A 16,031-nucleotide genomic window follows, 5' to 3' on the forward strand; every position below is an offset into this window, starting at 1 on the left:
CAAAAGATATGTAAATGAGCTCTTGTCTGTCGCTTGAGTAGATGCCCCTGTGGCTAAAGCCAAACTGTAGATGGGTTTTTACTTTCTGGACATGGATTTGCCAACTGTGCATATTCTTCTAATTTATGCAGAAATTAAAGAAATTCCAAAGGGTTCACATACCTTTCACTGTAGCTATTATGTTAGAGCTGACCATTTTTGGAAAATGAACAACTGGAAGACGGCTACATGAAATTACATTATGGTTATTTACGACAATACATTCCTTGTTCAAGGGGGCATGGACTAATTATAGGGAGTCTTCGGTTTTCGATGGTGTTTCGTTTCTACAGCTGTGATGTATCGCCAATATGTTCATAACTTAGAATGTGCTGTAGTCTATCACTAGCCTAAGCTAACTAGTAAGTAAAGTCAAAATAGCAGGAAATATTTGTATAAAAAAAACACTTGTAGGCCATGAAAACGGAATAAACAGTCAACTGAAAAACAGTAACCGGTGCATAAACTAGTTTGTTGTGCGGCATTTGGAATTACACTGAGGAACTCAATTTTTGTAAAGTAAACCTGACATATGTTTTTTATTAGTTTTGGGATGCGGAACCCAAAACTGAATCCCAGTTTCTCTCACGTCAAGTTTTTGAGCTATGGGTCCCTGTTACAGTAGTTACAAGCTTTGAAAACTAAAAAAAATTGCATAAAACGAAATAGAGCTTACAACGTTTTGTGCAAGAAAAAAGCCGGCATTAATCGTCTTAATTGCTACTATGCTAGCTTTCTGTTTGCAGATATTGATAGGACTGACCTATTGGACATCTCAAGTTGTCACTGTATTAGTCCAGCTGTAATCGGCTATCCTTACTAACAGTCTTTCCACAGCAATCAGTGGAATTTTTGCTTATTTTGAGGGTAAACCGTGGAGAGAAAAAAAAACTTGTTAGAACAAAACTTGCTGCAATTTAGGAATAAGCCAATTTTAATTTCAATCAGCAAAACAATCCAATTAAATTGAATCCCCCCCCAATAACAAATTGTTCCCCAGTGTTATCCTGTCCCAGGACTGTTATTTAGGTTATTTTAACCACATTTCATAAGTTCTAATGAATCAAAACTAAAAATAAAATTGAGGAGAAACTCTGTGTGCAATTCCAATTTCTTTATATTTTATTTACTCTCATGTGTAAAATTGATCAATCATCTTATGTTCTCTTGGTAATGAACATCGTCTTTGTGTGTTCTCCATCGCACAGTGGAGCAGGACCGGGAGCTCTCCCCGCAGCGGCGTCATCACAAAGAGTATAAGTTCAACCTGTCGCAGATCCCAGAGGGCGAGGCTGTCACCGCCGCCGAGTTCCGCCTTTACAAGGAGTGCGTGAGCCGAGCCTTCTGCAACGACACCTTCCTACTCAAAGTCTACCAAGTGGTCAAGGAGCACCCGGACAGGTAGCGCACTGTGCACTATGCAAGGGGAGAACATTTGAGTCAACATGAGGGTTGGTTTTGACTAAAATAATAATACAGAAATGTGAGGATTATGATTTCTCTGCAGTGTTACACACACTCGCTCTTTCTCTCTCGCTCGTTCTCAGGCCATGTTTACAATGTGAAATCGAGCAAAGCCATTTCTCACTGAAATAGCACCGCTTCAAAATCTGCCTAGCCCCCCCAAACACGCAGAACTAATACATGACAAACATTTACATTGCATCTGCAGCACTACATAAACATCCAGGGAGATTTTGGAGTAATATTTGTGTTTGATCAGGCCTTCCCAGTGAAAGTTTACGCTGACATGCTGAGAAGGGTCATGCTATACACTCAGTGGCCACATTAGGCACAGCGAGTCTGATGTCAGCCAGTACAAAAGCAGTTTCTGAACTGTCCATAATCTTTGTAAAGGCACATTTTTTGTTTCGTAAGTGTCCACTGTGTCTCATTGTTATGCGCGACTGTATTGCAGCAGTGGTTGAGAATAAAGCAGTAGATGTATGACCTTCGTCCCTTGTCAAGAAAGCAAAATGTTTGGGTGTGGTCCAGAAATGTTCTGAGGCTCAAAGTGATCCATGTGGAGCTCTTTGGATTTAAGAAGTCCATCTAAAGATGCTGGCAATTGTCTGTTTGTCCATGCTGTCAAAGGGTTTCTACAAGTATCAGGAGCTACTTATTTTCTGCATTCCTTTACCCCTACAATGGGCGGTTTGTACTCTCCAGCCAAGAGGTAAAGCCTTTTATTTTCACAGATATTTGCAGATTAAAGGGCCCATATAGCACTGTATTATTTTGGGAAACTTTTTTTTCTTAATGTTAATTCAAGCCTGGTTGGTATAGTTAAAAAAAAAAAAGACTATTATGGCCACACTGATAAGAAAAATGGGAAACTTACACACAAACCTAAACGCAACAGTCCGAGACCCTCAGCTGATCTGTCTCTCTTCCTATCGACTAGAGTTTGCCATATATAATCATTAATTATTTGTGATAAACACAGCAAGTTGGATGATTGAGCAAACCCAATAATAGTGGCGATAACACTTTGTGTAGTTCTTTCTCAGGAAGATACCAATGTTTGCACAATCACATTAAACTGTTCTCACTAGAATTTTTGGTTTGTTAAACTCATACTTAATACTGTTTTATTTTTTCCTCATATTAGGACTAGCTAAACAATATGATTCTCTTCTTGTATTAAGAATTCCTCATATTAGGCCCAGTATAGTATAGTATAGTATAGTATAGTATAGTATAGTATAGTATAGTAGAGCATAGTATAGTGTTGGGCAATAAATGGAATCAATTCAATATATTGTCATTTTAAAATTCGAATAGTTAAAAATTTGCTGAATTGTGAAATCGAGTTTTGTCTTCTGGATTATTAAAAGCTATTCTTATTTCTGTTACACCCAAATGTTTTTGTGAGTTGTAATTTTGCACGAGTGGCAGAATGCTGGGCGGGTGGTTTACAAGAAGTTTACAATAGCTACCAACTACTGAATTGTGGCATTGAAGTGCAAACTATGAAGTTTAAGTTTATGTTGAAACCGATTTAGAATCGGTATACATTATTGTTGTGTGAACATTTTGCACATTAATTATTTTTGAATAAATGAAACCTTTAAATGAATATTTGTTGGGTTGACAGTATTAGATTAAAATTGATTAAAATCATAATCATCCTGGGATGTTTTTTCTTCCTATAATTAAGAATTTATTAACCTAAAATTGTGACCCCCCCCCCCCCCTTAAATTCCTTATTTTTCTTTTGCACATTTTTGTAATCATCCATTCAGCGGAGAATCTATTGACGTTTTGCAGGTTTGGCTTTCCAAACTTTGTGACTTCTGTTTTGAAGCTGGTACATAATAACAGAGTGGCTAATTAGCCCGACACCCTTTGTACTTTTTCATTTGATTGTGGCGCATGCTTTGGCTAACAGTAGGCGAGGAATGTGAACATAATGTCAAAAATGTGGTTGGCTTGGCATGGAAGCAGCGAGGGGCAGGTTGCTGCATTTGCCAGCCCCAAAAGACCACAACTGATTTATTCACACAGTGATTGCATTTGCCTTTTCTGATGGCATGTGATTTATTTTTTATTTTTTTTAAGCCTATCAAGCAGTAGCCATTCAGGATAAGGGTGTATACAATGGATGGGATGGCGGTGAAATTGCCATCACTTCATTGTTAATTAAGAAATGTTGTGATATCATCTGATATAACACTAGAAAAGTGAACATTGTACACTAGTTTGCCATGTGAGGTCATCAAGGTGTACAGGAACTTTTCATTTTATTGGCCTGAAATTTTCCGTACCAAACATAAAAGTACCAAACATAATGTGTCTTGTGTGTTCACCTAACTATGCAAGTGACGTATATGACAGACATAGCGATTAAATGCTCTTGCCAGGGTTATGGATTTTTTATTATAGGTCTGTGTATTCAGTAAGTTAATTTTTGTAATTTAGATCAGGTTTGTTAGTTTTTATTAATTTTTAGTTTTCGTTTTTTCGAAAATGCGTCGTCATTTTTAAAATTAAGTTTAGTCGTTTTTTCGGATATATGTAGTGTTTGTCAAGTGCAAGTTTTAAGATTATTCAAATTTAAAGAAGTATGCCTTAATTGGCTAAATAAAGGTTAAGAAGCGCTACATTAGAACACCATGTAGGTGTACTATTCATGGATCCAAAAAGGATTAGAAATATACTGAAAATTGACTCATTTTTGGCTTATTGTGATCCACGCTCAGTCACACAAAAGTTGCTGGTAAGACTTTTGAATGAGATTTACTGTAGCCAAAAGCACTCACCAGTTGACCTTTGACCTTATTATTCCAGTCCATTTAAGCAGTCAGTCACAAAGTGCTTTCACGCGCGGCTCTCCAGCCTGCAGGCGGCTGTCCCCCGCGGTCACTCCCGCCAGGTGGACTTCAGCTGCGTCGATGCCAAATGCGTGAACCGAGCCTGATGGGAAGGCGGGGAGGATTACAGGGGGTCTCGTCTGAAAGTCGTCACACGCATACGCTCTTAATGAGCAATGAAGATGTGCTGCAGGGGCATTCTCCGAACACCTGGATGATTGTGGGGCTTTTGATGTGACTTTGAGAGGCAGGGCTCGTCGGACCCGCCGTGTTATTACTACTATAATGGCACAGTGGGAGGACGGACCCTCTTATCACTCATACTCTCTGCTGTCTTCTCATTAAACACTTTTCAGTCACTCTTGTGCTCAGTGGGACAAATTCCACCATCATTTGTCAAAGCATACTGCTAAAATGACATTTTGGTCTATTCCATGCTTTGTGGGAACAGTTTGGGGTAGGCTCTTTTTTTGTACCAAGGGCATGCTTAGATGAGTTTGCTAGAAGAAGTTGACCTTGGTCCAACGTCTAAAACTTTCCTCCAAAATCTTGAGAGGAAAAATAGCTGTCCCCAGGCGCTAGACTGGCGCAAAAAAATCGTCCCTGGGATTTTGACGTAGGTCCACCTGCCTAACATGGAGTTCTGCCACTGATGTTTATTGATGATGTTTCAGTTTGAGATCTATAATCAACTGGATTATTGAACTAGTGCCTCTGAATTGTGGGCAAGTCTCTTGGGGTAAAATGTAGGAAAAATAATATAAATATAATAATTAAAAAGCACTGCATTGGCCTCAAAAGAGGCCGGCCCACTCGGCATCTGTCCTGTATGCCAGATGGCCAGTCCAGCCCTGACTGTCCTATATATCAAACTCCATTGGGCAGTAAAATAAAATGAAATACTGTAAATTAAGTAATGATTTACTAAAGTCCTTAGCGTTTCAAAACGTTACATTTTGTTCATTATAAGAGGCCAAATCTGACTCCTCCTTCAGCCATTATTCAAATTGTGCTCCTAATCCCAGAAATATTTTAATTGCAAAGTTTTTAGCTTTCTTTCAGTCAACCTTTCTTGCAAAACTTACTTAATTTAGTCTTACAGGGGAAATCAACCCCAAAATATTATTTACAATAATATGTTGTATGTGTAGACCACCCCCCCGAAACTGCTGAAACTAGTCAAGGTAAACACAACCTTTTTTTTGTCTTAAAAAATAAAAAACACAGAACACTATAGATTCGCTGACTAGATGATTTTTTTTAGCCATCACATGACCATACTCAAAAAACAGGTGAGCCATGATTGGTCATTACCTGAGCCCTAAACAACTGTGATGTCATTTTCAGTCCACAGCAAGTGACAAAAGATGGATAAAAACTGTTAGATTTTGCTGCTTAATTTATATTCCACAAACAATATTAATTAATTTTTGTTGTTGTCAATTTCAATCATTTATTTCATTCATTTGTAAAATAAAGCAGACAATATTATTCTATGTTGAATGAAACAGAGTTCAAAGTAAAGTAATTAAAAAACACCAACATAAACAAAACACAATAAAATTGCGTGACAGCTAGTCTCAAGACAGTCACATGTGACACAACAAGGCTGTTTTTGGACTCAGACGCAGAGGGTAAAGCAGCTTTTCATACATGTCAACCCTAATTTGGTCCCACCTGTATTACAAACCCATAAAATCCTTATTTTCCCATAAAAATCCTTATGTCAGTTTTATCAATACTAAAGCTGTTTCATGCAATAACATTAATCTTACCTTACTTTCTTTCTTATATGAAGACATTGACAGTATCTTGTTCCAAATGACATTTTATTGCACAAAGAAAAAACAGATTTCTAAATATCACAGGGACGGTTGACTTTTTTGTTGCTTCACATTTCTCTCGTGCAACTTTGATTTCAAATGTTCTTTGACATCGTAAATGCCAGATGCCGCAACCTTAATGTCCCGTGAACAAAGCGAACATGATGCATACTCTTCTCCAAGTTTTGACGGACCAATTACCTTAAATAAATCCATCCATTCCGAACGAAAACGTCCGGTGTATCTTGTTTTTTTGGCCGGCCTGTCCCCCATTTTCTCAACCACTGCGAACGACTCGCAATTTTCGCGCTAACACAAATTTCTTAACTGCGCATGTCAGGAAACTGTTAGAAGTCTCGCGCGATAGACAAGATTTTGTGACCGGTTGTTTAAATCGAGCTTATGCACACGTGTAGCACGTAGCCGACAGTAAATACTAAATAAATTTAAAAAGGGTAAGCAATATATACTAATATTATTATTTTTATGAAAACAGTTAAATCCGTATTCATTACCAAATGCGCCCGTATGCTTTTGCAACACTTAAAAATCCGTAAGAAATACGGACAAACCTTATGGGTTGACATGTATGGCTTTTAATTAACAAAACAAAAGCTCTTCGATGAGAGGGAGAAAATAAAGACTATACAAACATTAACTGAAAGCGCTCCAAAAGGGAGGAAGTTCAAAACTACATTCAAAAACAAAAATCACTCTATGACTAAACAAAACTAAGCTATACAAAATTACAAACAAAGGTTCTCTCACGAGACAAGGCAATAAAGGAAATTGGGTATCAAGGCTGTGGTCTATGGCAGGCTTCAGTGGCTCAAATGAAAACACTTCGGCACAAGACAGGGAAAACGCAGACTATTTAACACATGAGGGTAATGGGGAACAGGTGGAAACAATCAGGGTTGACACAACACCACACGAGGAAGGGCAAGTGACCTGAAACGAGAGGAGTCAGACTTTTCACAATAAAACAGAAAAAGACAAGACACCCTCACAGCGGTGTGACAGTACCCCTCCCCCTAGGGCCGACTCCTGACGGCCCAGGCTGGTCAGGATGATCCCTAAAAAAGTCTTCAATTAGAGAGTCATCCAGGATGAAGCGGGAAGGTATCCACTGTCTTTCCTCGGGCCCATACCCCTCCCAGTCCACCAAGAACTGCCTGCCCCGGCCCCGCTTGCGGACGGCCAGCAATCACTTGACTTTGTAGACGGGCCCCCCATCCACAATCACAGGAGGCGGCGGGGGCGTAGGAGCCGGAACCAGAGAACTCTCCTTGACTGGCTTGACTTGGCTTACGTGGAACGTTGGGTGAACACGCAGGGACCGAGGCAGGCGAAGATGGACCGCGGCCGGGTTGATCACCTTGGAGATGGGGTATGGGCCCACAAACCGAGGCGCCAACTTTTGGCATGGCACCTTTAAATGCAGATGTTTGGCTGACAACCACACTTTGTTCCCTGGCTGGTATACTGGAGCAGGTCTCCTTTTCCGATCCGCTGCTCGCTTGCCTCTGTCCCTCTGGCGCTCCAGAACCTGCCGAGCGGCTGCCCAGACGCGATGGCAACGACGGACCAAGGCATGGGCTGAAGGAACAGAGGCCTCAGACTCTAGCTTAGAAAAAAAAGGAGGGTCGTATCCAAAAACGCATTTGAAGGGGGTGAGTCCAGTGGCAGAGGTGGGCAGGGAGTTATGGGCAAACTCAACCCAGACCAGGTGTTTGCTCCACGATGCCGGGTTCTGAGAGACAAGGCACCGTAAATCGGTTTCCAGCTGCTGGTTGAGACGTTCCGACTGACCGTTAGCCTCAGGGTGGTACCCTGAGGCTAGGCTGGCTTTGGCGCCGATTAGGCGGCAAAATTCCTTCCAAAAGCGTGACACAAACTGGGGCCCCCGATCCGACACAATGTCTCTAGGGAACCCGTAAACTCGAAAAACGTTTAATCATGACCTCAGCCGTTTCCTTGGCTGAGGGAAGCTTTGACAAGGCTAAGAATCGGACCATCTTAGAAAATCGGTCGACTACTGTGAGAACAGTGGTCTTTCCTTTGGAGAGAGTAAGTCCCGTGACAAAATCCAGGGAAATTTCTGCCCATGGTCTGGAAGGAATGGGAAGGGGCTGTAGCAGACCCATGCGTGATCTGGTGGATGTCTTGTTTCGAGCAGGCCTCGATGTACTCCCAGACCTCCGGCTCCATGGAAGGCCACCAGAAACGCCGGGAGATGGCGTAAATTGTCCGTCGAACTCCTGGATGACAGGATAGAAGCGAGGTGTGACCCCAATGGATCACCTGTGGGCGCAGCTGCTCTGGAACAAATAGTCTATTCGCCGGGCACCCTTTTGGTGGGGTTGCCTCCCCGTTGGCTTGTTTCACTTCCCTCTCGATTGGCCATGTCACGGCTCCAATCACACAGTCCGGCGAAAGGATAGTCTCTGGTTCCTTAGTTACAGGCTCAGGATCGTAGAGACGGGACAGGGCGTCGGGTTTGACGTTTTGAGACCCCGGCCTGTAAGTGAGAGAGAAGGAAAACCGGTTGAAGAACAGTGTCCATCTGGCCTGGCGTGAGTTGAGTCTCTTGGCTTTGCGTATGTATTCCAGGTTCTTGTGATCGGTCCAGACCACGAATGGATGCTTTGCCCCCTCAAGCCAGTGCCTCCACTCTTCCAGAGCAAGCTTGACGGCCAGAAGCTCTTTGTCCCCAACGTCATAGTTTCGCTCGGCCTTGGATAATCGTCGTGAAAAGAATGCGCAGGGGTGCATCTTTCCATCCTTCTCTGCGCGTTGAGACAGGACAGCTCCGATTCCCTCATTGGACGCATCCACTTCCACCATGAATTGCCGCTGTGGATCTGGTACTATGAGGATCGGAGCTGTGACAAATTGTTTCTTGAGTGCTTCAAAAGCGGCTTCAGCCGCCGGTGACCAACTGAACCTCACCAGAGTGGAGGTGAGGGCATGCAGAGGGGCAGCTATTGCGCTGAACCCTCTGATGAAGCGTCTGTAGAAGTTTGCGAACCCGAGGAACTGCTGAACCTTCTTGCGACTAACAGGAGTGGGCCACTCCGTCACGGCCCTAGTTTTAGCCGGGTCCATCTGAACCCTCCCCGGAGCTATGACGAAACCCAAAAAGGAGACGGTTTCAGCATGGAAGACGCATTTCTCGGCCTTAACATACAGTTTGTGCTCCAGCAGTCTTTGAAGAACCTTGGAAACATGGATCTGATGAGTGGCTAGATCTGTCGAGTATATGAGTATGTCGTCTAAATAAACATATACAAACTGGTCCAGAAAGTCTCTCAACACGTCATTGATCATGGCCTGGAAAACTGCAGGAGCGTTAGTGAGTCCGAAGGGCATGACCAGGTATTCATAATGTCCACTAGGTGTATTGAACCCTGTCTTCCACTCATCCCCCTCTCGGATCCTAATGAGGTGGTAGGCGTTGCGCAAGTCCAATTTAGTAAAGATCGTGGCTTGTTGGAGATTTTCAAAGACGGAGGACATGAGAGGAAGAGGGTAGCGGTTCTTTGTCGTAATGTCATTAAGGGGGCTATAGTCTATACATGGCCGTAAGGAACCATCTTTCTTCCCCACAAAAAAGAAACCTGCTCCCGCTGGTGATGAGGAAGGACGAATCAGTCCAACCTTCAGGGAAGTTTCGATGTAATCCCTAAGGGCCGCCTTCTCTGGTCCTGAAACAGAATATAGGCGTCCCTTGGGAATGGTGGAACCAGGAATCAGTTCTATGGCACAGTCATAGGCACGATGGGGTGGGAGCAACATGGCCTTGGTCTTGCTGAAGATCTCCTGGAGGTGATGGTAGCATGGAGGCACGGTGCTCAAATTCGGGTATTCTGCGTCTGTGAAGGATTTGACAGAAATGTGATCAACCGTGGTGATGTCTACTTCTCGGTTTGGTGAACCAATCCCATGGCTCACACAATTCTTTCCCCATCCCAGAACTTCGCCAGTTACCCAGTCTACATGGGGATTGTGTTCACACAACCAGGGGTGTCCTAGGACCAGGGTCCGTGAAGGAGACTGAAAAACGTGAAAAATTAGGTGCTCCTTATGTTTGCCGACTTGGAGCTGGATGGGTTCTGTGATGTGCGTAATAATGAATAGTTCACTTCCATTCAGTGCCCTAGCCTTAATGGGCTTGATTAGCGGCTCAGTCTTGGCTCCTAAATGTCTCACCAGCCCCCAGTCAATTAGGCTCTCGTCGGCCCCAGAATCTATCAGGGCATAGAGGTCTGTGGGAGTGGTGTGATGATTGATCCTCACTGACGTGAGTCTTCGTGCAACCGCCGCCGGAGTCGTGACTTGACTCACCTCTTGGGTCCTTTTGGCTGGGCAGGCGACCACGAGGTGATCTCGGTTCCCGCAGTAGAAACACAGCCCTTCCCGCTGTCGACGCAGTCTCTCCTCCAGCGAGATCCGCGCTCTGCCCAGTTGCATGGGCTCTTCCTCTGGTTGCGCGGGAGCTGGTTGGCGCTGAACTGACAGGGATCCGAGAGGAGCTGACCCCCCTGATGTTGGGAAGCGCGGGAAGCCCTCCATTGTCCTGGTCCGGCGAGCGCGGCTCTGCGTCACCTCCTGCAGCCGATAATCCGTCCGTATGGCCAGGGCGATTTGTGAGTCCAAATCCGGTAGAAGATCGACTGCGATGAGAAGCTCCTGGATGGACGTTGCCAGGCCCTTGAGAAAACGTCGTAGAGCGCCGTGGTGTTCCAGCCACTCTCTGCCGCAAGAGTGCGGAAGCGTATGGCATAGTCACTCACGGAGTCCCTTCCTTGGATCAGACTGCTTAGCTGCCGGGCCTTTTCCCGGTCGGAACAGGCTGGGTCAAAGACTCCCTGAAGAGCGGCTCGGAATTTCGGGGCGGAGCTGCAAAGTGGGGAACAGCGGGCCCACTCTGCCGTGGCCCAGGCTCTGGCTCTTCCAGTCAGGTGAGAAATCATGAAAGCCACCCGTGAACGATCTGTGGGAAAAGCCTGGGGGGAGTACTCAAAATGAATGTCACAGTCTGTTAAAAAGGCCTTGCATTGTCCTGGCTCTCCAGAGAATCGCTCAGGAGAGGCTAACTTGATCCCTGATCCGGTATATGGCACGGGTGGGATCGGCAAGGTAGCTTGAGTCTCTGGCTCGGACGGAGGGCTATTGGTGCGACTTCGAGCACCCGGAATCTGAGCTGAAAGCTCGGTCATTTGCGTTGCCATGGCGGTCTGAAACTCCTCCTGTCGGCGTAGACGGGCATCCTGAGCCCGCAAAGCTGCGATCAATTGCTCTCTCTCTGCTGAGTCCATGCTGGCCGAAGTGTTCTGACACAACGAGGCTGTTTTTGGACTCAGACGCAGAGGAAGAGGTGGAGGGTAAAGCAGCTTTTAATTAACAAAACAAAAGCTCTTCGATGAGAGGGAGAAAATAAAGACTATACAAACATTAACTGAAAGCGCTCCAAAAGGGAGGAAGTTCAAAACTACATTCAAAAACAAAAATCACTCTATGACTAAACAAAACTAAGCTATACAAAATTACAAACAAAGGTTCTCTCACGAGACAAGGCAATAAAGGCAACAAGGCAATTGGGTATCAAGGCTGTGGTCTATGGCAGGCTTCAGTGGCTCAAACGAAAACACTTCGGCACAAGACAGGGAAAACGCAGACTATTTAACACATGAGGGTAATGGGGAACAGGTGGAAACAATCAGGGATCAGGGTTGACACAACACCACACGAGGAAGGGCAAGTGACCTGAAACGAGAGGAGTCAGACTTTTCACAATAAAACAGGAAATGACAAGACACCCTCACCGCGGTGTGACAACATGACATTAATCAGAATACAGTGTTTAGACTAATTGGGGTTGCAAAGAACATTTTAATGTATAGAAAATTTTTGAGTTGGTGAAAATCTTTAAAATTAATAAATATGTTTCTGTTTTCTTCTCGCCCAGAGAGTCTGACCTTTTCCTGCTGGAGTCTCGCAGGCTGTGGGCACTGGAAGAGGGCTGGTTGGAGTTTGACATCACGGCCACCAGCAACCTGTGGGTGATGAGTCCAGTGCACAACTTGGGCCTCCAGATTAGCGTGGAGACCAGCAGCGGTAAGTCATTGAACTGCACAGCGTATGGACTGTTTCCGGTAAGATGCTAATCAAAAATTAGTTTTATGGGGATGAGGTCAGGGTTCTCAAGTTCTTTCAAACCATTGTCTTCAAAGCTATGAATTAGAAAAGGTGGCATATGCTGTGGATACCAAATTAATAATTTATTTACATAACTAATAGTTTCATTATATGTTTTGGGAAACAGGGCAGAGCATCAATCCCAAAGACGCGGGGCTGGTCAGGCGCGACGGCGCTCTGGAGAAGCAGCCTTTCATGGTGGCGTTCTTCAAGGTCAGCGAAGTGCACATCCGCAGCTCCCGGTCCACTGGTGGCAAACATCGCCAGCAGAACCGCAACCGGTCCACACAAACACAGGAGGCATCCAGAGGGCCCAGCCAAGCAGGTCAGTCCCATGTTCGTTGCGTCAACTCCAAAGACCTCATCGCATTGCGCGATTGCCCGCAAGACACCGGCAGACACCAAAAAGTCAGCATCACAACCCCCAGCTGATGGCGGGATTTTTATGTGATGAAAACTGGTGGGGACCAGCAACTTCAAATAGAAAACTTCCAATAACTTCCAATATCACTTTCAACCGCAATGTTAGAACCAACACAGACACAAAACTTTCTACAACAGTTTTTTTTAATCCCCTCTCACTGGAAGATCACTTGTTGCTAGGCAGGATTCATGGAGCAGAAAATATTTAACTTTGTACATGCAAAACACCAGAGCTGGGCATTCTGTCACTACTGACGGATTGTCCGTCACTGACGGACACCCATTTTGCTGATGAATGACGAGTGATGGAATGGAATGATGGTAGAAATGCCCACCTCTGTCTGTCGGTCCAAAAATAGTGGTGTGGAGTGATGAAAATAAAATCACAGACTGATGGATTGACGATTACAGTTTGGTTTGGCTTGAAAAAATGACGGACTGATGGAAATGTGTAAAGCCAGTCAGGATCTCAGCCATCAATGTGTGCAGAGTCATTTTTGTCTATTAAACTACCTTTGAAATGTAATCCGATGGCTATCATCTTGCTTGCTGCAGGTTAGTTGGCAACCAGTGGCTAACGCTGGAGATGCTAACGTTGGAGCTGAATGTTGGCAACAGGTGCCATTTAACAGTGTCAGCGTAATTAAGTAGTTTTTAAGCATCCTTGATTTCAGGACAATTGTGTTATTGATGTTGGTGGTAAGTTTGCAAGACAACGTAACCCGAGTGACTAAAAAACCCAGAGTCAAGTCGGCGACTAGCTTTGCTCACAGTCTATACACATGAACTTTTTTTTTAAACAAGGTACTTAATTACATACATTTGTAACATTAGAAATTAAATATCATGTTGGAAGGTAAGTAAGCCTTTTTCTATACCATCTCACTTGTTTGTTTTATGAATCCACATATAATTTGGTGGGATGATTTTGGATCATTTTATACATATATATATATATATATATATATATATATATATATATATATATATATATATTTTTTTTTTTTTAAGTGTCAGTGATAGGATTTTGCCATATATATATATATATATATATATATATATATATATATATATATATATATATATATATATAGAGAGAGAGAGAGAGAGAGAGAGAGAGAGAGAGAGAGAGAGAGAGAGAGAGAGAGATGTGTATAAATATATATATATATATATATATATATATATACATTTATATATATATATATAGAGAGAGATATAGATATAGATATGTATATATAGAGTATTTTCCAAGTGCAAGATCAGAAACAAGGTCACTCAGTAATGTGTAATCAACTACAATTCTCGAATGACTGTTAGATTTTCCTTCTCTTGTACGGCTGAACAGCAATACAGATTTTTTTTTTTAATGAACTCATAATGTTAATGTATTATATTATTTGACAAAGATGAAAATGAAGGACTTTATTGATAGTTTTACAACTGTAAAGTCAAGTTACTTTTACAAACCTAAGATGTAGTTTCCGTTATTTTTTTAAAGCATTTTATTTTTTATTTCATTCACAATTGAGTTATTTCGTTAGTTTCGCTACTATAATAAATTTGGTTACAGCTGTAGATAAAACGTCACACTTTCCCACCCGTTGAATGAATGAAACCAATGCTGAGACATGATTCTAAAATGTTTTTGGTGCACACACTCACCCAACACAAATCTTCACCAAACGAACACCATCCCTACAGTGAAGCATGCTGGTGCCAGCATCATGCTTCTTTAGCTGAAATTGGGTCCTAAGACAAGGTTGAATGAATTAAAGCTTATGAAACTTAAACTGTCAGCTAAAAATGGATGAAGAAATAGATCAAACCAATATGCTTTATTGAATACTAAATACATGTCGGAAAAAAAATGTCACACAATTACAGCTGAAGCCCACATAATTTTGTCCTGACTCACTAGAACAGGCATCCGAACAGCATTGCGGCTATATAGGAAATGGATGCATGGAGCCTAAAACCACAAAGTAAATTCAAGCCATCCAGTGTTGGCCCGCCACACACCTGTGGGACTGAGGAAGAACTAAATGATCCACCAGAATGAACGTACTGATCCAAGACAAGTCCAAAAATGTCACATGAGTAGGCCTCGGCTTACTACCTGAGCTGCATCTTTTCCACCTCCTCATCTCGCTGTTTTGTTTTCCCCGTGCCACAACTCCTTGTAAGCCATCTGAGATGTTCTAGCTTTCGCTCATGTTTACCCGCGCCGTTTCCATTCAACTCCTCAGTGTGGTTCCCAAGTGCACGGTTGTTGACACAAGAGGCTACGAGTGAAATTCCTCCCGTCTTTTTTTGTGTGTCAGTAATCGCATCAGATGAAAGCTTTCAAAACAGAAAACAAAGACACATAATTTGTTATGCCGCAGGACAGTTGTAGAATGCAACACATGTTCACTCTTGGCTCTGGACTGGCTTGTACTAAAATATGTCACAAAACCTCTCAAATGCATCATTCAAAACTGATGCTGTGAAGAAGAAGGCTGCTGCTATGAAATTGGATGACACTTACTGTTGTCCCAGCTTTGTCCGAACGGTGTAGGAATGCACACGGGCCGCAATATCATATATATGTATATATATATATATATATATATATATATATATATATATATATATATATATATATATATGTATATATATATATATATATATATATATATATATATATATATATATATATATATATATATATATATATATATATATATATATACATATATATATATATATATATATATGCATATATCTTGTGCTTCTCCAATGAAAGGAAGTGGGGTGTTGATTGATGTACGATTTAAGGATTCATTAGTTTCTTTATCCATACACGTTTTTAATCAAACCATTTTTCTGATTTAAATCCATTTTTGTTGCACGTCTACAAAATTCCCATTTCAATTCAACATTTTTTGTAAAGATTTTAGATATACAAACAAAATGAGCTATTAGCTCGTATTGAATATTCTTTTGCCTCCCAGCAGAAGTGAGCATTGCTATTTTCTCAGTTAAGAATCTCCCCTCAACTGGGATCGTCTGTTAATAATGTGTGCCCTTGGTGAATTGGACTTTGCGTAACCTGGGACATCAAAAACTTTCTGCCTTGCCACTCGGGACAGCGGCGAGAGTAAATATTTAGATCCGACACAGGAAGCGAGGAGCCCGCCCTCCAGCCGCCTTCTGCAAGACGGCCGAGCATCTGCGGCATTGGTCGGGT

The 16,031-nt window shown here is 42.6% G+C and overlaps 1 protein-coding gene across 1 annotated transcript in view; it reads left to right on the top strand.

Moving 5' to 3' along the window:
* The window catches only part of bmp6 (bone morphogenetic protein 6), a 63,227-nt gene that overhangs the window by 34,398 nt on the left and 12,798 nt on the right, over positions 1-16,031 (top strand). Inside the window, exons 2-4 of the mRNA XM_077554119.1 lie at positions 1,248-1,440; positions 12,147-12,295; positions 12,504-12,701. Of these exons, the coding sequence (XP_077410245.1) occupies positions 1,248-1,440; positions 12,147-12,295; positions 12,504-12,701 (540 nt within the window). The remainder of the gene's footprint in view (positions 1-1,247; positions 1,441-12,146; positions 12,296-12,503; positions 12,702-16,031) is intronic.

Source organism: Vanacampus margaritifer, chromosome 20 (assembly GCF_051991255.1).
Source record: "Vanacampus margaritifer isolate UIUO_Vmar chromosome 20, RoL_Vmar_1.0, whole genome shotgun sequence".
In the NCBI taxonomy this organism is placed as follows: Eukaryota; Metazoa; Chordata; class Actinopteri; order Syngnathiformes; family Syngnathidae; genus Vanacampus; species Vanacampus margaritifer.